A 27,495-nucleotide genomic window follows, 5' to 3' on the forward strand; every position below is an offset into this window, starting at 1 on the left:
AAAAGAAAGAAACTGAATTGTGTACTTGTTGCTGAGAAACTAATCTTTAATAAATTTAAAATAGTCTTTAATGAATATTTAATCAGATTATTTTACTTTTTAGTTCTTATCTAAATATGGAAGAACTGTCTGTTTAATTAAAGCCAATACCTTTTATTGAAATTACCTGGTGAAAATGCTCATTTTCAGTTATTAGAATTGGAAGAGATTTTGTAGGTCTTAATTTTCTGAATTTTTTTAGATGATTTAATATAGATTATCTGTATGTTTTAAAATAATGTTTGGGTTTTAGAAAAATAGTTTAGGCTGGGTGCGGTGGCTCACGCCTGTAATCCCAGCACTTTGGGAGGCCGAGGCAGGTGGATCACCCAAGGTCAGGAGTTCGAGACCAGCCTGGGCAACACCGTGAAACCCCACTCTACTGAAAATACAAAAATTAGCTGGGCATGGTGGTGCATGCCTGTAATCCCAGCTACTCAGGAGGCTAAGGCGAGAGTATCACTTGAACTTGGGAGGCAGAGGTTGCAGTGAGCCGAGATCGCGTCATTGCACTCCAGCCTGGGCAACAAGAGTGAAACATTCCATCTCAAAAAAAAAAAAAAAGAAAGAAAGAAAGAAAAATAGTTTGAAAGAATTTGCTTTACTGTGAACATTTGTCTAAAAAGTGCTTGAAGACAAAATGCTACTTAAATTACTAATTTCAATGGCATTTTGTAGATTCGTGCTGCTATTAATTGTAATAATTTACTTTTTGTAGTGTTTTGTAGTTTACAAAATGTTTTCCCAGAGTTTACTTTTTTTTTCTTTTTTCTTTTATGAGACTGTCTCACTCTGTTGCCGAGGCTGGGGTGCAGTAGTGCAATGTCAGCTCGCTGCAACCTACACTTTCTGGGCTCAAGCAATCCTCTCCACCTCAACTTCTCCCGTGGCTGGGACTACAGGGGCAAACCACCACACCTGGCTACTTTTTGTATTTTTTGTAGAGATAAGGTTTTGCCATGTTGGGCAGGCTGGTCTCGAACCCCTAGGCTCAAGTGATCCACCTGCCTTGGCTTCTCAAAGTGCTAGGATTATAGGTGTGAGCCACCACGCCTGGCCTCAGAGTTTACATTTAATCTTTACAAAAGTTCTTTGAAAAGGGCAAAGCAAGTACAGTCATATGTCACTTAACACCAGGGATATGTTCCGAGAAATGCATCACTGGGCGATTTCCTTGTTGTATGAACACCACAGAGTATAGTTATACAAACCTAGATGGTATACCCTAATATGTGGTATAACCAGTCACAGTGGCACCATGCTTGCAGTCCCAGCTACTTAGGAGGGTGAGGCAGGAGGATTGCTTGAGTCCAGGATTTAGAATTAGCCTGGGCAACATGTTGAGAGCTTGTCTCTTAAAAAACAACAACAACAAAGATTTACTTAAGAAAATATGGTATAAAATATTAAAAATAGTATACTTGAATAGAGCCCTTACCATTAATGGAGCTTGTAGGACTGGAAGTTGCTCTGGGTGAATCAGTGAGTGAATAGTGAATGAATATGAAGGCCTAGGACATTACTGTACACTGCTGTAGACTTTCTAAGCACAGTACTCTTAGGCTGTACTATGTTTATAAAAAAATTTTTTTCTTTAATAATTAACTTTTTCGCTTTATAAGTTGTGAATTTTAAAAAAATCTTTTGTCTTTTGTAGTAACACTTAGTTTAAAACACAGACACGTTGTGCAGCTGTACAAAGATATTTTATTTCTTTATCTCCTTATTCCATGAACTTTTTTCTATGTTCAAATTTTTTATTTTTTATTTTTTTTTACTTTTAAAACTTTTTTGTTTAAAATGCTGACACAAACACACACATTAGCCCAGGCCTTCACAGGGTCAGGAACATCAAGATGTCACTAGGCAATAGGACTTTTTCAGCTCTGTTGTTACCTGTGGGACCACCATTATATATGGTCTGTCATTTACCGAACCACTGTTATGTAGCTCATGACTGTACATTTTACAGGTGATCTGAGGTTATGTATGTTGTAATTGGCAGAGAGGTCTTAAGCCCAGGTCTTTTGACTGTCGTTTCTCTTTCTGTTTTACCATATTACTTCTTACACTGTAATTATCTCATAATTTCTTAGTATATTTCATTTTCTTTCTTTCTTTTTTTTTTTGAAACAGAGTCTTGCTTAGTCACCCAGGCTGGAGTGCAGTGGCTCGATCTCCGCTCACTGCAAGCTCCGCCTCCTGGGTTCACGCCATTCTCCTGCCTCAGCCTCCCGAGTAGCTGGGACTACAGGTGCCCGCCACCACGCCCAGCTAATTTTTTTGTATTTTTTTAGTAGAGATGGGGTTTCACCGTGTTAGCCAGGATGGTCACGATCTTCTGACCTCGTGATCCGCCCTCCTCGGCCTCCCAAAGTGCTGGGATTACAGGCGTGAGCCACCGTGCCCGGCCGTATGTTTCATTTTCTAAAACACTTTCACGTTATCTCATTTAATTCTCCAAATAAACTCTTGTAGAAAGCCTAGTCTTTGACTTAAAGTCAGATACTCTTTCTCTTACTTTAAAAAAAAATTTTTTTTTCTTTGAGACGGAGTCTCGTGCTGTTGCCCAGGCTAGAGTGCAGTGGCCCACATCTCAGTTCACTGCAACCCCTGCCTCCTGGGATCTAGTGATTCTCCTGCCTCAACCTCCCAAGTAGCTAGGATTACAGGCACCCACCAACACACCCACCCAGTTAATTTTTGTATTTTTAGTAGAGATGGGGTTTCGTCATGTTGGCCAGGCTAGTCTCGAACTCCTGACCTCAAGTAATGCACCACCTCAGCCTCCCAAAGTGCTGGGATTACAGGTGTAAGCCACCGTGCCTGGCCCCTGATAAAAATCTTAATGCTTGTTTACTATTATTATAGTTCAAGCTCTCCTTCCTTGGATTAATCATGGTAGCCTAACTACTGTAACTAATAATCCCCAATTCTCAGTGGTTTAAGACCAAAAAAATTTTTTTAAAGTTTATTTTGCATTTTCTTTCAAATTGTTGCTCAGGAATCCAAGATACGTTCATCTTTTGATGTCGTCTTTGATGCACAGCTTCTACTGTCCATGGGAAAGAAGAAGGTGTATGGAAAGCACTCAAGATACTTAACTACATTAACCTGGAAATTACTATCAATTATCACCACTTACAATTTTTTGGCTAGAAGTAGTCACATGGCCCTACTTACATGCAGAAGTACTGGGAAAAGTAGTCCCTGGCTGGGCAGCCTTTCCTCATCAAAACTCTGTATTCTGTAGTATAATATAGAACTCTATACTTAAATCTTTGGTGGTTAGTGTGCTATGCCACATGCTCCACACAGGAATAAATCATGGCTAAGTCACTAATACGGGCTCTAGAGCCAGACTGTTTTGGTTGAATCCTGGATTTTACTGTATCCTTGACCAAGTAACTTAACCTTTCTTTCTAGACCTTTTATTTAATCGTTCATTGCTTAATTTATTCACCTATCTATCCATTTACTTATTCGATATGTATTTTTTGATTGCTCACTACGTTATAGACAATATTGTAGGTGCTAGGGATGCAGAGATGAACAAGAGAGACAAAACTCCAGTCCTCAAGGGCCTTTCTCACTTTATACTGAGAGAGACAATGAGTAAATAAACAAAACATTAAAATATAGTAAGTGCTATATTGGAAATTAGTATTGATGCGATAGAGGTTAATTATGAAGAGAACTTTACCTTGGGATTTTTTCTTTATAAAATGAGAATAATATATAATAATATCATCTACCTAAGAGCTGTTGTGAGGAGTAAATGAAACATTGTGAGGAACATGGCGTGGTACCTTGCACATTGTAAATGCTCAGTAAAAGTTAGCTAGTATTATTACTTAGGTTTCTTTGAACAGTTTGACCAACACTTCAACACTGATGAAGAGTATGTAGCAGAATAAGATATCTACATTGGCATCCTAGAATTAAGCTAGGTTTGTTACTGACATTTTAAGGAGTTGTGAATTAATGGGCTAGTGATATGTGAAAATGGAAAGTAGAAGGGTACTTAAACATCAGTTATAATGATCTTCCTGTTATTCTGCAAAGGACAATTTCAAAAGAGCTAAGAAATTTCTGAAATACATATTTTTTGAAATGATGAGGGAATGCAAGCTGTGGTGCTGTTGGAAAATACCACCTACCTTGTAGCCAACTGACAAATTAACTTTTTCTTTTCTTCAAAATAAGTTATCTGATTCATTAATGTGGTCACCAAATAATACATTCAAAGCAGTTTGCTAATGTAGCTGGGGGTTCACTGAGGGAAATCAGACATGTTGACTACTCCCATGAACTTTATTGTCCATTGAGACTTGCAAATAAGATAGTACCAATAAAGTATGATAAATGTTTAATGGAGGAAATTCAGATCTTTGTGAGAGCAAATAGAGACCTGAAATTTGATGGAGTTGAATCAGGTACTTATTTTTTATTTGCACAAGAAAGAAGAGGGATTTTTATTTTTAAATTTTTATTATTATTATTTTTTGAGACAGAGTCTCACTCTGTCACCCAGGCTGGAGTACAGTGGTGCAATCTTGGCTCACTGCAACCTCTGCCTCCCAGGTTTAAGCAATTCTCATGCCTCAGCCTCCCAAGTAGTTGGGACTACAAGGCTCATGCCACCACGCCTGGCTAGTTTTTTTGTATTTTTAGTAGAGACAGGGTTTCACCATGGTGGTCCGGCTGGTCTCGGAACTCCTGGCCTCAGGTGACCCGCCCACGTTGGGATTACTGGCATGAGCCACTGCGCCTGGCCAGAAAGGGGACTTCTTATTTGAAGATAGTGTCTAGCTAACTAATAAGCAGACATCTAGGGAAAAGGTAGATACTAAGGAGGGAAAAGTATTAAGTAGAGGGAAGGGTTTAGAGCTGCACTGTCCAAAAGTGGAATCCAGAAGCCACTAGCTACACGTGGATATTTCAATTTAAATTAAACTGAAATTAAAAATTCAGTTATTCAGTTGCATTGACAACATTCCAAGGTTTAGTAGCCACATGTGGATACTGACTATATTTTCTTTTCAACAGATGATGTCAGAGCAACTGGATATCCGTAGGCAAGAAAATAAGCCTTGACATAAACCTTGTATCTTATAAAATTAATACAAAATGATCATGGATTTTTTTTTTAATTGGAGATATTTTACCCAAAAGTCTGTTGAAATAAAAAAAAAAAAAGGAGTATTTTAGTGACTGCCGAAAGTTATCTTGGACAGTGCTGGTTTAGAAGCCCATAAGACAGAGAGACTATAGTATGTTAATGAATTATTTATATATTTTATTTCAGTAGCTTTTGGGGTACAAGTGGTTTTTTGTTAAATGGATATATTGTGTAGTGGTGAAGTCTGAGATTTCAGTGCACCTCTCACCCAAATAGTGTACATTGTACCTAATATGTAGTTTTCTGTCCTTCACCCCCTCCTATCCTACCCTCTTCTGAGTCTACAATATCCATTATACCACTCTTTATGCCTTTGTGTACCCATAGCTTTGCTCCCACTTATAAGTGAAAACATACTGACTTTCCAGTGGTATTTGGTTTTCCATTCCTGAGTTACTTCACTTTGAATAATGGCCTTCAGTACCATCCAAGTTGCAGCAAAAGACGTTATCTCATTTTTTTTATGGCTGAGTAGCATTCCATGGTGTAGATATACCACATTTTCTTCATCTACTCATGGCTGATGGGCATTTAGGTTGGTTCCATGTCTTTGCAGTTGTTAATTGTGCTGTGAATAATGTATGTGTGCAGGTGTCTTTTTGACATAATGACTTCTTTTCCTTTGTATAGATACCCGGTAGAGGGATGGTCGGATTGAATGGTAGATCTACTTTTAGTTTTTTGAGAAATCTCCATACTGTTTTCCATAATTGTTTTAATTTATAATTTACATTCCCATCAGCAGTGGACAAGTGTTCCCTTTTCATCACATCGATGCCAACATCTCTTGTTTTCTTGGCTTTTTAATAACGGCCATTCTGGCTGGAGGAAGGCGGTATCTCATTGTGGTTTTAATTTGCATTTACCTGATGGTTAGTGATGTTGAGCATTTTTTTCATACGTTTGTGGGCCATTTGTATTTCTTCTTTTGAGAAGTGTCTGTTCATGTCATTTGCCTACTTTTTGATGGGATTATTTGTTTTTTTCTTGCTGATTTGAGTTCCTTGTAGATTCTGGGTATTAGTCCTTTATTGGATGTATAGTTTGCTAATATTTTCTCCCATTCTGTGGGTTGTCTGTTTATTGCGATGATTATTTCTTTCACAGTGCAGAATCTTTTTAGTTTAATTAGGCCCCATTTATTTATTTTTGGTTTTGTTACATTTGTTTTTGGGGTCTTAATCATAAATTCTTTGCCTAGGGTGATGTCCAGAAGTTTTTCCTAGGTTTTCATGTAGGATTTTTATGGTTTCGGGTCTTTTAAGTCTTTAATCCATCTTGAGTTGATTTTTATATGTGGTGAGAGACAGGGATCCAGTTTCATTCTCCTACGTGTGGCTGTCCTGTTTTCCCAGAACCATTTATTGAATAGGGTATCCTTTTTTCAATTTATGTTTTTGTATGCTTTGTCAAAGATCAGCTGGTTGTAAGTAGTTGGCTTTATTCCTAGGTTGTCTACTCTGTTCTATTAATCTTTGGGTAGTGTGGTCATTTTCACGATACTGAGTCGTCCAGTCTGTGAGCATGGGATGTTTCCATTTGTTTGTGTCATCTATGATTTTTTTCAGCAGTGTTTTGTAGTTCTTCTTGTAAAGATCTTTTACCTCCTTGTGTAAGTACACTTCTAGGTATTTTATTACTTTTGTTGTAGCTATTGTAAAAGGGATTGAGTTCTTGATTTGATTAGCTTGGTTGTTGTTGGTGGCGGTGTGTAGCAGTGCTACCGATTTGTGTACATTGCTTTTGTAACCTGAGGCTGCTGATTCATTTATCAAATCTAGGAGTCGGCCTGGCATGGTGACTCACGCCTGTAATCCCAACACTGGGAGGCGAGGTGGGTGGATCACTTGAGGTCAGGAGGAGTTAGAGACCAGCCTGGCCAACATGGTGAAACCTGTCTCTACTAAAAATACAAAAATTAGCTGGGCGTGGTGGTGGGTGCCTGTAATCTCAGCTACTTGGGAGGCTGAGGCATGAGACTCATTTGAACCTGGAAGGCAGAGGTTGCAGTGAGCTGAGATCATGCCATTGCACTTCAGCCTGGGTGACAGAGTGAGACTGTCTCCAGAAAAGAAAAGAAAAAAAATCTAGGAGTCTTTTGGGTAAGTCTTTAGGGTTTCCTAGGTATATGATCGTATCTTGGGCAAATAGAGATAGTTTGACTTCTTCTTTTCCAACTTAAATGCCCTTTACTTCTTTCTCTTGTCTGATTGTTCTGGCTAGGATTTCCTGTATTAATAAATTACAAGAAATATGTAGTAGCCTCATGAAGTGGCTCACACCTGCAATCCCAGTACCTTATGGGGGCTGAGGAGGGAGGATCACTTGAGGCCAGGAGTTGGAGACCAGCGTGAGCAATAGTGTGAGAACCTGTCTCTACCAAAAAATAAAAATAAAAAATTTAACCAGGCATGGTGGTACCCACCTTGAGTCTCAGCTACTTGGGAGGATTGCTTGAGCCCAGGAGGTTGAGGCTGCAGTGAGTTATGCACTGTAGCCTGGGAAACAGCAAGACCTTGCTAAAAAAAAAAAAAAAAAAAAAAAAAAAGGAAAGAAAGAAAGGCTATATAGTTATAAAATTGGGTTTTATTTATCTAAAAAATATTAGCATTGTAGGAATTACTTGAGATACGTTACTGTTTTCAAAATGTGAAAATCAGCTGGAATTGTCAATTTTTAATTTAAAATAGGTAATAGTAACTCTATGTAACATACTGTTTATAGACAAAGATGAGTATTCTTTAAGAGGTTTTATATTGTCTTTTTAGTAAATAGTGCTGGAGCAATTGGACACCCATAAGGCAAAAGAATAAACCTTAACCCAAACCTCACATCTTTCTCAAAAATTAATTCAAAATGGGTTGTGGATTTAATTATAAAACACAGGTCAGGAGCGGTGGCTCACACCTGTGACCCCAGCATTCTGGGAGACTGAGGCGGGCAGATGACCTGAGGTCAGGAGTTAAAGGCCAACCTGGCCAATATAATGAAGCCCCATCTCTACTAAAAAATAACAAAAATTAGCTGGGCATGGTGGTGCTCACCTCTAGACCCAGCTAGTCTGGAGGCTGAGGCAGGAGAATTGCTTGAACCCAGGAGGTGGAGTCTGCAGTAAGCTGCTATCACACCACTGCACTCCATCCTGGGCAACAGAGCGAGACTCCATCTCAAAAAATAAAATAACCTAAAAAATAAAGCATAAAAGTATGAAACTTTTAGAAGAAAACAGGAGAAAATCTTTAAGATCTCAGGCTAAGCAAAGATCTCTAGAACATAATACCAAAAGCACCATACCTAAAAGAAAAAAATTGATAAATTGGATTTCATCAAAATTAAAAACTTTAGCTCCGTGAAAGATGCTATTAAAAGGATGAAAAGACAAGCTACAGACAGGGAGAAAACATGTGCAAAGCATATATCTGTCAAAGATCATAGAATGTATAAAGAACTCTCAAAACTCAACAATAAAAACAATTCAGTTAGAAAAGATGCCAAAGACATGAACAGACATCACCAGCCATTAGGGAAATGCAAATTAAAACCACATTGAGTTATCATTACATACCTATTAGAACAGCTAAAATAAAAAATAGAATACTAACTGTTGTCAAGGATGCACAGAAACTGGATGCTTCATAAACTGCTAGTGAGAGTTAAAATGATACAGCCACTCTGGAATATAGTTTGTTAGGTTCTTAAAAAACTAAGCTTCCCTTATGCCCCACCAATCTCACTCTGGGGCATTTATAACAGAAAAAAAAAAAACTTATGTTTACACAATAGGTATACTAATAATATTCGTAACAACTATGTATTATCATTATCATCATCATTTTTTTTTTTTGTAGACACAGTGGTTCACCATGTTATCCAGACTGGTCTTGAACTCCTGAGCTCAAGTGATCCATCCACCTTGCCCTCCTAAAGTGCTGAGATTACAGGCGTGAGCCACTGCGCCTAGCCTCAACTTCATTTTTTTATTTTTTTTATTTTTTAGATGGAGTCTTGCTCTGTCACCTAGCCTGGAGTGCAGAGACTCCATCTCAGCTCACTGCCACCTCCGCCTCCCAGGTTTAAGAGATTCTCCTGCCTCAGTCTTACGAGTAGCTGGGATTACAGGTGCCTGCCACCACGCCCAGCTGATTTTTACATTTTTAGTAGAAACGGAGTTTCAACATGTTGGCCAGGCTGGTCTGGAACTCTTGACCTCAGGTGATCCACTGGCCTCAGCCTCCCAAAGTGCTGGGATTACAGGTATGAGCCACCGCACATGGCTGCCTCAACCTGATTTTTAAAAATTTTTTTCGTAGAGATGGCAATCTCACTATGTTGCCCAGGCTGGTCTACAACTCCTAGCCTCAAGTGATCCTCCCACCTTGGCCTCCCTGCCGTGGGATCACAAGCTTGACCCACTATGCCTGGCCTAACAACCAACTTTTCTTTCTCTCTCTCTTTTTTTTTTTTTTTTTTTTTGTGATAGGGTCTGGCTCTGCAGATTGCAGATCACCCAGGCTGGAGTGCAGTGATGCGATCTCAGCTCACTGCAACCTCAGACTCACAGGCCCAAGCCGTCCTCCCATCTCAGTCTTCCTAGTATATGGGACTACAGGTGTGTGCCACCATGCCCAGCTATTTTTATGTTTTTTGTAGAGATGGGGTTTCACCATCTTGCCCAGGCAGGCTGGTTTGGAACTCCTGAGCTCAAGCGATTCATCCACTTCAGCCTTCCAAAGTGCTGGGATTACAGGAATGAGCCTCCACGCCCTGCCACACTTTATTTTTAATAGCCCAAGGTTAGAAACAAACCAAATACACGAATAAACTCTGGTGTATCCATACAATGTACTACCACTCAGCAATATAAAAGAATAAACTGTTGATACATGCAACAACTTGGACAGTTCTCCATAGACTTACGCTGAGTGGAAAAAAGTCAATATACTGTATGATTCTATTTATGTAATATTTTCAAAATGACAGAACTGTAGAGATGGAGAATAGATTGGTGCCAGGAAACAGGGTCAGGTTGAGGGGTGCAAATATGAAGGGGTGGCCCAAGAGAATTTCTTCATATCTTGACTGGGGTAGTAGTTATTTGAATCTATATATGGGATAAAATTGCATAAAACTATATACACACATACAAATGAATGCACGTAGAACAATGACAACTGAATAAGATCTGTAGTCTAGTTAGCAGTATTGTATCAGTGTCAATGTCCTGGTTTTGATACTGTGCTAACTACAGTTCAATATTGTGGGTATATGTACTGTATTATAGTTGGGGGAAACTAGGTGCAGGGTACATGGGGCTATAGTATCCCTTGTCTGCTTGGGATCAGAAGTCAGAAGTGTCTTAGATTTTGGATTTTTTCAAATTTTGGAATATTTCCAGAATACATACTGGTTGAGCATCCCTGATTCAAAAATTTGAATTCCAAAATGTTCCAGTGAGCATTTACTTTGGGTGTCATATCAGTGCTCAGAAAGTTTCAGATTTTGGAGCATTCTGGATTTTCAGATTAGGGATATTCAACCTGTAGTACATATACATACTATTTTTGCAACTTCCTATGAGTCTAATTATTTAAGAAGAATAAAAGTTTTAGCCAGGTGTAGTGATGTGATTCTGTAATCCCAGTTACTTGGGAGACTGAGGCAAGAGGATCACTGCTTGAGCCCAGGAGTTTAAGGCCAGCCTGGGCAACATAGCAAGACCTTGTCTCCCAAAAGAAAAAAAAAAAGGATTTTTTAAAAAAAGCTTATATATTATACAGTGGTAAGTTTTATTAAGGTATACATATTTTGAATCTTATCCCAAAAGTTACTGAAATTTGAAAAATGAAGTTTGTATTATTTTTTCATTTTTATGCATACTTTCATTTTAAGCAATTTATATTATAGAAATTTAATTTTGTATTTTTAGTATTTCTACAGTGTGTTGTCATGGGTCTAATATATTTAGAGCCCATTCCCCCAACTAATCAGCAGAACTGATAATGGAACTGCTCTTATTGAAGTTGCTGTAGTCTGTCCTGTAGTGACCTTCAGGCTTTAACCCTCCAGCTTTAGTTAAATTAAGCAGGCACAGACCTTTGCTATGGAAACGATACAGAAACATAACAAACAACTTGGCTTACTTTCTTCTGCGAAGCAGAGGGTGGACTGAAGAGAATACTGATACTGGTGAAAGTTTTTAGAGACTAGTGTTAACAGTAGTAGTAATTTATTTATTGCCTACAACATAAATGCTTCTCTGGAAATCAGATGGGATAATAGTCTAATTAGTTTATTTGATCTTCCTTTAAAAGTCTCTCAGAAAGGCATAGCCCTATTTTTCTTATGGTATTATACATCTGGAACAGATGTTGATCAAAATATGTGTTATGAAATATATTCCCTTTGAAATCTTATATGAGTGATTACCTTCCCCCAACATCAGTTTATTTTATCAAAGTATAAAAAGCAAGTGGCTTATGACTTTGCGAAGCTGTTATACATGTCAGCCATCTAATATGACTAGGATTCTTTGGTATAGAGTACTTGCCAGTATGTTATTTGATATCTGGATAACTTAATAGGTAATAGCAAAATTTTTTATTTGTATTCTCTATTTTAGATTTAACTACCTCATTTTGACGAGCTACTTTAATGCCTATAATTTTTTTGTTTGTTTTTTCTTTTTCTGTATAAGAGCAAATTGCCTACAGTTCTTTTAAAAATAATGTATTGACTAACTTCATGAGTTATTTTGCTTCACCAAATTGTACTCTGTTATTCTAAAATTTATTCTTTCAACAATGATTGAATGCCTGTAATGTGCTAGGCGCTCTGCTAGGCTCTGGAGATAACAAGATGGATACTGTCCTCTTCACAGTGCTCACAGGCAAGTGGTAAAGTTGTTGCTGTTTATTTCTCCACTTGATGAACAGTTGGTCATGTAGAATAATTTGTTAAATTTATGATTAAACATGAAAGAGCAACAAGTATACCAAAAAGGAATGACTAATCGCTGAATAGATGAATGTGAGGAAGTTGCCTAATCATTGTTAGCTTCAGATTCTTTATCTGTGAACTGAAAAAAGACATATAGTCCACAGGAGTTTTAGGATGCAGTGAACTATAACCACTCTCTACCTTCATTTTTTTTACCTCTGGGTATAAATCTGGATGAATCTCACGTGGCATTATTACTTACCCCATCTGCCGCCAGATAAACCAAAAGAGTAACGGCTGAAATTTGTTTTTGCACAGATACACATAAAATATATGCCCAAACTTTTCCAATTTCTTTTTAGTTATTGATTTATTTAGGATTGATTGATTTATTTATTTAGAGATGGAGTTTTGCTCTTGTTTTGCACTCCAGGCTGGAGTGCAATGGCGCGATCTCGGCTCACTGCAACCTCCGCCTCCTGGGTTCAAGCGATTCTCCTGCCTCAGTCTTCCTGAGTAGCTGGGATTACAGGCATTCGCCACCATGCCCGGCTAATTTTGTATTTTTAGTAGAGATGGGGTTTCTCCATGTTGGTCAGGCTGGTCTCGAACTCCCGACCTCGGGTGATCCACCTGCCTAGGCCTCCCAAAGTGCTGGGATTACAGGTGTGAGCCACCGCGCCTGACCTAGGCTTTATTTTTGTTATTGTGATGATATTGACATTTTATAGTTTTATGGAATAGTTTCCATAATTAAAGCTTTGAAATTTATTAATTTTACACTAAAATGTGTAAAAAAATTACAAATGAGAATACTGATAGATTTCTTGACTACATAAAAATTAAAATATTTACAGAAAATGGAAACATAAATGTAATAAATTGAACAGGTTTACTTTCACTAAACATAAGACAGCTGTAGCTTAAGCCTGCTGGCAGGTGAGAAAGAACCAATAAGCAAGCAGCACAAGTCATTTTGCATCTGAGAACTCTGGAAAGGTTCAGGAATTTGACGTACTGGATATCTCTGAAAGCGGGATGTGAGGTGAGACTGAAAACAAGAAGACTGGATAAAAAGTCTATAAAAGAAGGAGTTAAGACCGGGCACGGTGGTTCACACCTGTAATCCTAGCACCTTAGGAGGTTGAGGTGGGTGGATCATTTGAGGACAGGAGTTTGGGACCACCTGGCCAACATGGTGAAACCCTGTCTCTACTAAAAATACAAAAAAATTAGCCGGGCATGGTGGCTCATGCCTGTAGTTCCAGCTACTCAGGAGGCTGAGGCAGAAGAATTGCTTGAACCTGGGAGGTGGAGGTTGCAGCACCACTGCACTCCAGCCTGGGCAACACAGCGAGACTCCATCTCAAAAGAAAAAAAAATTAAATTGAATTTAAAAAGGACTTAAATTTCCCAGATGTTTCTTTCCTGTGTGGTACAGCCTAGTGATAATGCCTGTCTTACCCTGAGAGAATCTGGTGATTCTATAGAGAGAATGAAGTGGAGGTTCTAGATTCTAGGAGCGCTAAAGGCAAGGCTTAATGATCTGTTCTTAAAATGGGGTGGGGGTGGAAGGGAAGGCATAATGGAAGACTGCATACTGAAGAGTGAGACCTCTGACCATTTTATTAGTTCCCACAATGCTTGCAATAGGTTTACTATGCTCCCTAGGCAGAAGACTGCAGGATGTGTTTTAGGCAAACTCACTGGTCCAGTAGAAGAGACCTGTAGATTCTAAGAAATAAACTTTACTTTTAACATGTTTAAATTACTGTTACTTTGGATTTTTGTTTATGCAGCCAAACTTAATCTTAATATAAAAGGCAATTATTAACTGTAACCAAATAAGTTGTATGAAAAAGGAAATATAATTAAAATACACTACAAGGCTGAGCTGCAAGTAACATGTATCCAGTTATAATGCAAACACTGAAAGTTCAAAAGATAATATATCTAACCTTGAAAAACATTAGGAAATAGCAGTATTAACATGTTCCTTAGAAATATGGAAGTAAGTTCCAAAAGAAACAGTGAAAAGGGTTACAAATGGTTCCCTTTTGAGGAGCAGAAATTGATCCAGAATTGGTGATAAATGGAAAACAAAACCATATTTATAACTTGTAAGGCAGACAAAGGGTTAATATGCTTAGTATATCTAAAGGGCTTGTAAAATTAATAATACTAAAATAGAAACAGAAAATGAGCAAATCATATAAACAGCCACAAAGGGGAAAAGTTGTCTGTGTAGACTATTACCACTTCTCTGTTCTTTGCTTTTTTGATAGGTTAGAAGTAGTTTTCTTATTTATTTGATATTTAATAAGATTGAGCATTTTTCCATTTATTTATTAGCTATTTTTTCCTGCTTTATATGCTCTACTTATATCCTTTGAGGAGGGTACTTGGAATTACGATTTGTCATCTTCCTTGAATCTGGAATTGTTTCTGCAGTATGAATTATAATAATCTTGCCCGTTGTAAAACGTTATTATAAACCTTTGGTGGTTATATCCTGAGGTCTTTGTGCCTCTTTGGTTACAAGTCTTCTAGATCAGTGTTTCTCAGCTCTATCAGACCCAGCCCCACTCTCAAAAAAAGCCCCACATCCATTTTGTAATGCTACTTTATTAACTTGAAATGGAGATTTAAAGATAATACAATTAGGCCAGGCACAGTGGCTCATGCCCATAATACCAGCATTTTGGAAGGCCAAGGCAGGAGGATCACTTGAAACCAAGAGTTTAAGACCAGCCAGGGCAACCTAGTGGGACTTCTATATCTACAAAAAAAAAAAAAAAAAAAAAAAAAAAAAAAAGCTAGGTTTGGTGGCACACTCCTGATGTCCTAGCTACTCTAGAGACTGAAGTGGAAGGATCCTTTGAGCCCAGAAACTCAGGGTTGTGTTGAGCTATGATTGTGCCATTGCACTGTAGCTTAGGTGACATAACGAGACCCTGAATAAAAAAAAAAAAAAAGTGATATAATTGACTACACATATAATTTTAAGAATATCAGTTATAATGCAGTACTATTAAGAGAAAAATAAATATGTAAACTAAATTATAGTTGATGTGGTTTGGCTATGTCTCCACCCAAAATCTCATCTTGAATTGTAATCCCCATAATTCCCATGTGTGAAGGGAGAGGCCAGATGGGGGTAATTGAATCACTGGGGTGGTTTCCCCATGCTGTTCTCTTGATAGTGAGTTCTCATGAGATCTCATGGCTTTGTAAGTGTTTGGTAGTTTTTCCTGTATTCATTCTCCCTCCTGCCACCTTGTGAAGAAGGTGCCTTGGTTCCCCTTTACCTTCAACCATGACTGTAAATTTCCTGAGGCCCCCCCTAGCCATGGGGGACTGTGAGTCAATTAAACCTCTTTCCTTTGTAAATTACCCAGTCTCGGGCAGTTTCTTATAGCAGTATGAGAATGGACTAATACCGTAGTTTAAAAGTATGGCTGGGCATTGTAGCTCACACCTGTAATCACAGCTACTTGGGTGGCTGAGGCAGGAGGACATTTGAGTCAAGGAGTTCAAGACCAGCTTAAGCAAAACAGTGGGACCCCATCTTAAAAAAAAAAAAGTTTCAAAGTGAAAAGCCTTGATAATGACTATAGAAGACACAGTGAAGTAGTTGGACACTTACACCTGCTTGATAATGACTATAGAAGACACAGTGAAGTAGTTGGACACTTAACACCTGCACTATCAGTGTGAGTGTTGCCAGGTACAAAGGCAGGCGTGTTGATCATCACCCTAAATTCGCTGAGTGGCATTACTGACAATGACATGATTTTTTGAAATGATGAACTCTTTACATGGTAGGTTGTACTCGTGAAAAATTCATGTATCTTAAAATTGCATCTTTTGGGGGTATTAATATATACTAAGGAGTTCTAAGTTTATAAACATTTTCCTTATACATGAATGTCTGATGGGATATTCTCAAATTCTGTGAGATGTAGACTATTCACTTTGAAGAACTATAGTTATCCCATGTATTGAGATAAAGTTGAATCTCTGGCCCTTTCTCCTTAAGTATCTGTAGTGCACCCCACTTATCATGTTGACAACTAAACGCATCTTCACAACATTTAAAAAATGCCTCTGCTCCACCACCACCCTCCCCTGCAGAGGGTGATACTGTCCAAGTTAAGAAATACCATTCTAAGCCGGGCACAGTGGCTCACACCTGTAATCCCAGCACTTTGGGAGGCCGAGGCGGGTGGATCACCGGAGGCCAGAAGTTCGAGACGAGCCTGGCTGACATGGTGAAACCCCGTCTCTACTAAAAATACAAAAGTTAGCTGGGCGTGGTGGCAGGCACCTGTAATCCCAGTTACTCAGAAGGCTGAGGCAGGAGAATCACTTGAACCCGGGAGGCAGAGGTTCCAGTGAGCCTGGATGGTGCCACTGCACTCTAACCTAAGTAAGTGAGGCTCCGTTTCAAAACAAAAAAAAAAGGCTGGGCGCAGTGGCTCACGCCTATAATCCCAGCACTTTGAGAGGCCAAGGTGGACGGATCACTTGAGGTCAGGAGTTCAAGACCAGCCTGGCCAGTGTGGTGAAACGCCATCTCTACTAAAGATACAAAAAAAAAAAAAAAAAAAAAAAATTAGCTGGGCATGGTAGTATGTGCCTGCAGTCCCAGCTACTAGGGAGGCTGAGGCAGGAGAATCGCTTGAACTGGGGAAGCAAATGTTGCAGTGAGCCAAGATCACGCCACAGCACTGCAGCCTGGGCAACAGAGTGAGACTCTGTCTCAAAAAAAAAAAAAAAAAAGTACCATTCTACTGGATATTAAAGCATTTGCTCGGAAGAGAAAGAAATACCATTCTAGACCAGGGGTTATCAAACTATGGCTTTTATAGGCCAAAATGGGCCCTACACCTGGTGTTTTGTTTTTAAAGAGAAAGAGCCTTGCTCTGTCACCCAGGCTGGAGTGTAGTCGTGCAATCATAGCTCACTGCAGCCTTGAACTGGCCTCAGAGGCAGGAATGATCCTCCTGCCTCAGTCTTTCAGGTAGCTGGGACTACAGGTGCATGCCTTCACGTCTGGCTCTACCTGTTTTTGTACAGCTTGTGAACTAGGAGTGGTTTTTATACATTTTTACATGGGTGGAGAAAAAAATCAAAAGAATACTATTTTCTGATGTGAAACTTATGTGGAATTCCAAAGTAACCATCCATAACGATTGTTTTTCATTTATGTATTGACTGGTTACTTTTGTGTTACAGTGACAGAGTTGAGTAAGACAAGAGAACATAAGTGGCACTCTCATCACTTCACACTACCGCTCAGGGCAGTACAAATCACAGTGATGCAGTTAAAACTCAATAGTGTTTCAAGTGCCACAAGTATTGCTGCATTGGGACTTTAAAAAAATAATAATCAGTACATACTCATCATGTCAAAACAAGAAAAAGCAGATATTGAATGTCATTCTTTTGAGGCACAGTGGACTGTGTGTTATCTTGTTATCAAATTAGATAGCAAACTGGGTACCGTGGCTCACGCCTGTAATCTCAGCACTTTGGGAAGCCAAGGCAGGTGGATCACCTGAGGCCAGAAGTTCAAGACCAGCGTGGCCAACATGGTGAAACCCCGTCTCTACTAAAAATGCAAAAATTTAGCCGAGGATGGTGGTGCACACCTGTAGTCCCAGCTACTTGGAAGGCTGAGTCAGGAGAATCGCTTGAACCCAGGAGGCAGAGGTTGCAGTGAGCCAGGATTGTGCCATTGCACTCCAGCCTGGGTGACAGAGTGAGACTCCATCCCCCAAAAAAGAAAAAGTTAGATAGCAAAGCATTGTGTTTATTGTGCCATAGCATTATGGCTAGGCTAAAAGCATATACATCTTATGTAGCCTCACATTTCCATATAGATGTCTCACTGTTACCTTGACTACAGTGTGACCAGCATTGACAACATTAATCTTTTTCCAAAATCAGTGACTTCTTCACATTATTATTATTTTTTTTATTTTTTGAGACAGAGTCTCGCTCTGTCGCCCAAGCTGGAGTACAGTGGCCCGATCTCGGCTCACTGCAAGCTCCACCTCCTGGGTTCACTCCATTCTCCTGCCTCAGCCTCACAAGTAGCTGGGACTACAGGCACCTGCCACCATGCCCGGCTAATTTTTTGTGTTTTTGGTAGAGATGGAGTTTCACCGTGTTAGCCAGGATGGTCTCGATCTCCTGACCTCGTGATCTGCCTGCCTTGGCCTCCCAAAGTGCTGGGATTACAGGTGTGAGCCACCGTGCCCGGCCCACATTATTATTTTTTTAAGAGACAAGGTCTCACACTCTGTCACCCAGGCTGGAGTTTAGTGGCATAATCATAGCTCACTGTAACCTTGAACTCCTGGGATCAGGCAGCCCTCCCACCTCAGCCTTCTAAGTAGCTAGGACTACAGGAGCACACCACCATGCTCAGCTAGTGTGTGCATGTGTGTGTGTGTATAATGTGGAGATGGGGGTCTCATTGTGTTGCTGGTCTTGAACTCCTGGCCTCAAGCAGTCCTCCCGCCTCAGCCTCCCAAAGTGTTGAGATTACTGGTGTGAGCCATGATGGCCAGCCTTATACTTTGTTTCCTAGTGATACCATCATTCTCCTGGGTACTGAAGCTCAGATCTGACTTATTGGATCCCTCTATCATTCTGTGTATAGTTAGTTACGAAAATCTCTTTAGGGCCTTCTAGGAAAGATTTATTGCATTCATCCCTTTCCATTTCTATTTTCTATTTATGATCCTGCCTCCACCCTAGTTTAAACTTTCAGCACCCATGATTTAAGTGCCTCAGCCCTCTTAACTTGTTTCCATGATTTCATCCGTTCTCTTTCATAGAGGCTTAATTGATTTTTATCATATGCTTACCTGAAGCTCCTGAAAGGGCAGGAATTTATTCTTAGTATAGGATGTAGACAAGCACAAGATAAGGAGACTCAGATATTATATTTTAAATATTGCAGTCTCCTCTCAGGGAACTGACCTTTACGTATCTGAATCAAGTCAAGTAACATGAAGATCAGAGGGAATGATATTTCAGAGGGATAAAATATTAAGTGTGAAAGCCCTGACATTAGGAGTGAGCTTGAGTGGTTCATGCAATAAGGCCAGCAAGGCTAGAGCAGACTGTGGAAAGGGTAAGGCCAACAGTTCAGCCAGGGCCCTAATCACCTTATGCTGTGTAAACCATCATAGGGAATTTGAATTAGTTCTAAATGTGGAGGGAAGCCATTAGAGAGTTCTGAGCAGGGGAGCCAAAGTTATCCAATTTATGTTAACAAGTTTATTCTGACTCTTGGATAGAGAATGGACTATAGGGCAACAAGAGGGAAGACAGAGAGCAGTTATAAGGCTATTGCAATAGTCCAGGCTTTAATTGCTTCTTTATAAATGTTATAGAACTGAAAACTATCCTGGGTAAAATTGTATTACCTAATAATAGGCAAAAGTCTTAATGTCTTCTTCTGGTTACAGGGAGGATAACCAATAAATTATGAAGTTCGCTGGTTACAAGTTCCACTGTAAAGCCAAGGCTGGACAAGTAGGCGGGAATAAAACTCACCTGTAAGACTCCACCAAATACAAGGAGGCTACTATACCAAGGAAGAGGAGGCATGGCAGGAGAACTGAGACCCCCCCTCACTTCATAGTTTTACCTACTGAAGGCAGAAACCCTTAGGCACTTAGGCTGTCATTTACAAAGACTGAAGTATTATCAGGAGAGCTGAAAGAAGTCTCTCCAAGCCAATCTCAAAAGACCCAAGATCTAGTAACATAGCTGAAGAGATACCCTGAGGCTCAGAAATAAAGAGCAAGACTGAAGAGCATAGAGAACTCCTCATAGATTAAAAAATTATCAGCCACGTGGTAAATCAGAGGAAGGTCTTCCAACAGTTTCAAGGACCGGAGACTTGGTTATGAAGCATAGGTAGATCTCTGGAATCTGGCCAGCTCTCAGATTCCCTCGCCAGGCAGAAGAGAGAGACATTCCACCCGCCAGGCCTTTAAAGCCAGTGCTATACTGAATCAGACTATAGCTTCAGTTAAAGTCCAGACACAGTTTAAGAGCTGTGACCTTACAAAAGAAATAGCATGCCCCTTTCTGTAGGTAAATATTTTCTGCTTGAGTCTCTAGACTTTTTTTTATACTAAATGTCCATTAAAACAATAAACAACCATACACACACACACAAGAAAATGTGGCCCACATTAAAGAGAAAAAACACTCAATGGTAGCAGACTGAGAGAAGGCTTAGATTAGATATTGGAAAGATACTTTAGAATTACTATAATAAAAATCCTGAATTACCTTGAGGAAAAGGTGGATTCCGTATACATGAAGAGATGGAGGACTTTCATTAGGGCAGAGACAGTTTTTTATTTTAAGTCAAATGGATTGGCTGGGTGCATTGACTCATGCCTGTAATCCCAGCACTTTGGGAGAGGGGTGGATCGCCTGAGGTCAGGAGTTTGAGACCAGCCTGGCCAACATGGTGAAATCTCGTCTCTACTAAAAATACAAAAATTAGCCAAGTGTGGTGGCAGGAGCCTGTAATCAATCCCAGCTTCTCAGGAGGCTGAGGCAGGAGAATCGCTTGAACCTGGGGGGCAGAGGTTGCAGTGGGCTGAGATCGTGTCACTGCACTCCAGCCTGGGGGACAAGAGCGAGACTTCGTCTCAAAAACAACAACAACAACAAAAACAAAAACAAATGGATAATGATGAGGACAAAGATACAAGAGAAGAAAACTGCAAACCGATATCCTTCATGAATATACATGCAACAGTCTTCAACAAAATGCTTAGCAACCAAATCCATCAGCACACTACAAAAGTTTATACACCATGATCAAGTGGGATCTATCCCAGGAAAGCAAGAGTGGTTCAACATATGAAAATTAATCTGTGTAATTTACTACATTAGTAGAATGAAGAGAAAAACCATGTGGTCATCTCAGTTGATAGAGAAAAAAACCTTTGACAAAATTCAGCAGCCTTTCATGATTTAAAAAAAGCAAAACAGCCGGGCACAGTCACTCACACCTGTAATCTCAGCACTTTGGGAGGTCGAGGCGGGCAGATCACCTGAGGTCAGGAGTTCAGATCGGCCTGGCCAGCATGGTGAAACCCCATCTGTACTAAAAATACAAAAATTAGCCGGGCATGTTGGTGGGTGCCTGTAATCCCAGCTACTCGGGAGGCTGAGGCAGGAAAATCGCTTGAACCCAGGAGGCAGAGGTTGCACTGAGCAGAGATCGTACCACTATACTCCAGCCTGGGTGACAGAGCGAGACTCTGTCTCAAAAAAAGGCAAAACAAAGCAAACTGAAAATAGAGGGAAACTTAGTGTGATTAAGAGGATTCTTTTTTTTTTTTTTTTTTTTTTTGAGGAATTAACAGTCTTTATTGGGCTCAGACCAGGAGTCCGTGGGTCTTGAGGACCTCTGTGTATTTGTCAATTTTCTTCTCCACGTTCTTCTCGGCCTGTTTCCGTAGCCTCGTGAGCTGTTTCTTCTTCCGGTAGTGGATCTTGGCTTTCTCTTTCCTCTTCTCCTCCAGGGTGGCTGTCACTGCCTGGTACTTCCAGCCAACCTCGTGAGCCAGGCGCCCCAGATAGGCAAACTTTCTTGTAGGCTTCAGACGCACGACCTTGAGGGCAGCAGGAACCACCATCCGCTTTTTCTTGTCGTAGGGCGGTGGGATGCCGTCAAACACCTTGAGACGGTCCAGAGCGGCCTGGCCTCGCTTGGTTTTGTGGGGCAGCATACCTCGCACGGTCCGCCAGAAGATGCGGCTGGGGGCCCGGAAGTGGTAGGGGCCTCGGGAAGGGTTGGTGTTCATCCGCTTGCGGAGGAAAGCCAGGTACTTCAACTTGTTTCTGTAGAAATTGCCAGAAATGTTGATGCCTTCACAGCGTACGACCACCACCTTCCAGCCCAGCAGTACCTGTTTAGCCACCATGGCCGCCAGGCGGCCCAGGAGATGGCCTCGACCATCAAGCACCAGGACCTGCACCTCCGCCATCTTCGGCAGCCTCTTGGAAAAGCGATTAAGAGGATTCTTGAAAAACTCACACCTAATATCATACTTAATGGTTAAAGACTGAAAGGTTTCCCTCTAACATCAGGAACAAGACAAGGATGCCTGCTTTCACTACTGCGATTCAGCCTTATGCTAGAAGTCCTAGCCAGAGCAATTAGGCAATATAAAAGAAAAAAAAAAAAAAGGCATAGAAAACAAAGGCACAAACACATTCTCTCTCTCTGTCTCTGTCTCTCTCTCCTTCTCCTTCTCTCCCTCTCTCCCTCTTTCTCTTTCCCGAAGATTGTTGAAATTGTTTGCTTAAATAGGCATTTAACTTGGTTGGAGTCAGCCTGGAAAACTTGTCTCCCTGTGGTTGGTGGCAGCTCAAAATCTCATTTCAGTTTTAGCCTTAGCTAGGCTGCTTGGGGTCTGTAAGTTTATACTTATAAAATTGTAAGTTTATAATATATGGAATAGGGGTTTTCAGACTCTTTCTACTAAAAGTGTCTCCGATTTAACAGTCTGTTAGAGGACCTTCCTATATACCCAAATCTTTAGGTCTGGTCTGAATGGTTAATGTTGCCCAGAGTACAGAATCAGTATTTCTTTTGTGTTTTCTACAGCAGAGTCAGAAAGCTTTGTACAGTTTTGGTCGATCTAGATATTTATCTTAAAAAAATCAAAACCAAACCCACGTTCCTTTATGTAACGTATTCCAGTGTTTTATTTCTTAAACTAATTTGGAAATTTGGAGGGCTGCTCACTGGTTACTTTTGGTTGTATTTTTTGAAATAACATTTTGTGTGTCAATAGTATATGATAGAGATATAATAGACTTACTATTGTTGGCATATTGTAAAATGCATGGATAATGAATTGTGCTTTTCTGTGTTTCTTTTTCCTGATTAGCTCCTGGGCTATAACGAAAAGCCAATAAATCTACAAATGTTTATTGGGACAGCAGATGATCGATATTTACGACCTCATGCATTTTACCAGGTGCATCGAATCACTGGGAAGACAGTCGCTACTGCAAGCCAAGAGATAATAATTGCCAGTACAAAAGTTCTGGAAATTCCACTTCTTCCTGAAAACAATATGTCAGCCAGGTATTTTGAAATATACTTAAAATGTGCAGTTCTTTTTTTCTCTATACTTTCAGAAAAAAAGTAAATATATTTTTGAATATAAATATAAAATATTGTTCTAAATGGCATTATGTAAATAATGTACATTTAGTACATTTTCTGAGAGTGGTAGCATATTTCCAGAAGGAAAATTCAATTCAGTAAGTGTTTTTATACTATATATTACCAGCCAAGCCATTATCCTAGGTGATAGGGATATAAATACTGTATCTGGACTTTCATCAAATGGCTCACAGTCTATCTAATAGGGTAGACAATAAATAAACAATTATGATACAATTATGATTGTTCTATTTCCTTAAGGAAAACTTTTGACTTTACCTCCAGGCATCCCACTTGACCCATTTCCAAATAAGATGAGGTGGCCAACTTCTGAATGAGAATGCAATAGAGTTTTGTACAAAAGGATTATATATAGTTGCCTGTAATAGAAACCTGATATGCAGTGGCTTGAACAGTTAGGGGTTTAGTGTTTTATCACATAAACAAAATATACAGATAGATATTTTAGGGCTAGCACACAGTAGCTGCATAAGTCATTAGGGCCCCAAGCAAGTTTTTTCTTCTTTGCCATCTTTAGCATGTGGTTTCCATCCTAAAGATTGTCTTATGGTCTAAAATGGCTGCTGGAGCTCTAGCCATGACATCCTTATTACCAGAGGGGATAATAAGGAGAAAGGTGTGGAGGAAGGGTAAAAGGGAACTTCCACTGGAGTCAAATCCTCTTTTAAGAACCTTTTCCTAAAACCTACTTAACAACTCTACATCTCATTGATCATGCTTATATGTAAGGAACACATGGTTATGTTTACCAGAACACATTGTCACCTCAAATAATTTAGGGAGGCCGAGCACCATGACTCATGCCTGTAATCCCAGTATTTTGGGAGGCCAAGGCAGGCGGATCACCTGAGCTCAGGAGTTTCAGACCAGCCTGAGCAATGTGGCGAAACCTTGTCTCTACTAAAATTACAGAAATTAGCCGAGTGCGGTTGTGCCTGTCTGTAGTCCCAGTTACTTGGGAGACTGAGGTAGGAGGATCACTTGCCCGGGAGGCAGAGGTGGCAGTTAGTCGAGATAGTGCCACTATACTCCAGCCTGGGCAAGAGTGAGATCCTATCTTTAAAAACAAAAAACAAACAAAGCAATGTAGGGGCCTGTTACTGAGGAAGAAGAAAAGAAAGGATATTGAGTAGGCACCTATCAGTGAGTAGTAGGCACAACCAGACATGGGAAATATAGATTTTTATTACAGAAATTGTTTCAAACTACACTATAGACCTTTCTTTTTTTTTTTTTTATATTTTTATTTATTTTTTCGAGATGGAGTCTCGCTCTGTGGCCCAGGTTGGAGTGCAGTGGTGCAATCTCGGCTCACGCAAGCTCCGCCTCCTGGGTTGATGCCATTCTCCTGCCCCAGCCTCCTGAGTAGCTGGGACTAGAGGCACCTGCCACCACGCCCGGCTAATTTTTTTGTATTTTTAGTAGAGATGGGGTTTCACCGTGTTAGCCAGGATGGTCTTGATCTCCTGACCTCGTGATCCACCCACCTCGGCCTCCCGAAGTGTTGGGATTACAGGCGTGAGCCACTGAGCCTGGCCCACAGACCTTTCTTAAGGCAGGAATAACATCCATCCCAGGCTATTGCAAGAACAGTCCTATAAAACAGATTTCAGCTGGGCGCAGTGGCTCACACCTATTATCCCAGCACTTTGGGAGGCCGAGGCGGGCGGATTACCTGAGACCAGGAGTTTGAGACCAGCCTGGCCAACATGGTGAAACCCGTCTCTGCTAAAAATACAAAAAATTAGCTGGGTGTGGTGGCGGGTGTCTGTAATCCCAGCTACTCGGGAGGCTGAGGCAGGAGAATTGCTTGAACCCCAGAGGTGGAGGCTGCAGTGGGCTGAGATCACTCCATTGCATCAAGAGCGAAACTCCGACTCAAAAAGAAAAAGAAACCCCAAAAAATCAGATTTCAGTCTTGAGCTCTCTTCATTTAAATTTATATTTAAATAAACTTTTTAGATGAGCTGAGTGTGCTCCCTGAGGACATAGAAACTGATATGTTTCTATTAGGTAAAATAAGAGTTGCCTCAATACATAACTTATTTTGGGCAGATCACTTGAGGGTCAGGAGTTCGAGACCAGCGTGGCCAATATGGTGAAACCCCCAACTCTACTAAAAAATAGAAAAATTAGCTGGGCATAGTTGTCCTGTCTGTAGTCCCAGCTGCTCAGGAGGCTGAGGCTTGAGAATCGCTTGAATCCAGGAGGCAGAGGTTCAGTGACCCCAGATTGCGCCATTGCACTCCAGCCTGGGCGACAGAGTGAGACTTAGTCTCAAAACAAAAAACAAAAAACCTTATTCTGTTAATTACTACCAGAAAAGAAAAGTTAATATAAATTTAAATAAAATCTTATTTTTGCCTGCTTTGGTTCAGATGGACAGTACTCAAGAACCTAACCCAGCAAATCATTGCATAGGGGCTATGACAGAGTTTTTTCACAGCAAAGGCAGACAGCTAGCTGATAATCTCTACTCTTAAATTTTTTTTTTTTTAGACTGTCTAAATTTGTTGCCCAGGCTGGAGTGCAGTGGCACCATCTTAGCTCACTACAACCTCTGCCTCCCAGGCTCAAGTGATTCTCGTGCTTCAGCCACCCAAGTAGCTGAGATTGCACACGTGCACCACCACTCCTGGCTAATTTTTGTATTTTTAGTAGACACAGGGTTTTGCCATGTTGACCAGGCTGGTCTCGACCTCCTGGCCTCAAGCAGTCCACCCGCTTTAGCCTCCCAAAGTGCTGGGATTACAGATGTGAGCCACTGCACCGGCCTTAAACATTTGTGTTCTATAATGTAGAAAGAACTTTGGAATCTCAGCCTGTATTTATTCAGATACTCGAGCAAAACTTTCTTGAGGAAAAATATTGACACCAGGCATCCTATTGGACACATTTTCAAATAAGGTAATATGCCCAACCTCTGAATGAGAATACAAGTAGGCTTCTTCCCTTTTGTTCTGGGATCTTACTTTTTTATATAGCATCAGAAGCATGTGATATGTGATTAGTCAGCTGTAGAGGGAAATTTAAAAATCACCTTTGAACTATCTTTTTCCAAAAACTCAGGAAATTGATCCCTAGACGATAGTTTGCAGGCCATGTTTGCATTCATTCCTCTGGATATTCAAAGCACGATATTCAAATCAAGTTAAATAGAAAAATCACAAGTTTATTCTGTTACTTAACTTGGCTTGAGGGACAGTATGAGAAATAGCCATGAACATACTTCATAATCTGAAAAACCACTATTAAAGACAGTTTCTCTTAGGTTGATCACTATTGCATGCATGTGTGCATGCACACACAAACACAGTCCTTTCAACTTAAAGGAAAAAAGTTAGTGTTTCCCGATGGCATGGTAGATTTTGCTTTACCGTACAACACGTGGCCTATAACAACTTTATCACATTTACTTTTTGCCTTGGCTTCCAGAACTTCATAGTCAAGCCCATTTACAGTAATTATAGTAATTTGTACAACTCTAGACTTGGAGTTTACTTCCTAGTGTTTTAAAATTTTTTCTATTTATTTTTTCTTGGCTTTATTTGTATCTATATTGTAAAATGCCTCATATCCTTTCTGAAAATAATATATAAACCAATAAATAGAAAACAGTATATTAATTTCTATGAAAAATTATCAAGAAATTGGGAAAGGCTCATATCCCAAATAATATGAAAGCATTGGAGCAGTAGGATCTAAATTTACCTGTCTCCTCCATCATCTTCCATTTACTAGCACATGGAACAAGGGTAATAGTCATAATTTATGTCCCTTCCTCAACCAGATCTAGCATGTACGGTGTATTTTAGACCAGAAAGGACCAGGCTGCAGAAATACCACTATGACTAGTAACATACAGGTAGTCCTCCTCCTGCAACCCTACCACACACATACCTAAAACTTCTTGACCATTCTATCTGCTCTGTGCTGGTAGATTGTGGAACAGGAGTTCTGTAGGACCCAAGCGTTATGTATATTGGAGAAAGGATTAAATAAGGGGCAACTAGGATGTTACTAAACCTAAGAAACTTTTTTTAGGTACTGTAGATACCAGGGTAGCTAATGATGAATGAGCCTGTTTACTCAG

The 27,495-nt window shown here is 40.0% G+C and overlaps 2 protein-coding genes across 19 annotated transcripts in view; one reads left to right on the forward strand and one right to left on the reverse strand.

Annotated features, from left to right (window-relative positions):
* NFATC3 (nuclear factor of activated T cells 3) overlaps positions 1-27,495 on the forward strand; it is a 147,555-nt gene that overhangs the window by 52,985 nt on the left and 67,075 nt on the right. For all 18 annotated transcript variants that reach the window (XR_010152371.1, XR_010152373.1, XR_010152369.1 and 15 more), the window contains exon 4: positions 23,101-23,300. Coding sequence is in view for 13 of the 18 variants with exons in the window: in XM_001167633.8 (XP_001167633.1) it covers positions 23,101-23,300 (200 nt within the window). In the remaining 5 variants the exon portion in view is untranslated. The remainder of the gene's footprint in view (positions 1-23,100; positions 23,301-27,495) is intronic.
* On the reverse strand, positions 21,528-22,209 carry LOC454185 (large ribosomal subunit protein uL13-like). The gene has a single exon (XM_054669489.2). It carries the CDS (start codon positions 22,189-22,191, stop codon positions 21,580-21,582), a length of 612 nt encoding a protein of 203 aa, XP_054525464.1. The 5' UTR covers positions 22,192-22,209; the 3' UTR covers positions 21,528-21,579.

Source organism: Pan troglodytes, chromosome 18 (assembly GCF_028858775.2).
Source record: "Pan troglodytes isolate AG18354 chromosome 18, NHGRI_mPanTro3-v2.0_pri, whole genome shotgun sequence".
Classification (NCBI taxonomy): Eukaryota; Metazoa; Chordata; class Mammalia; order Primates; family Hominidae; genus Pan; species Pan troglodytes.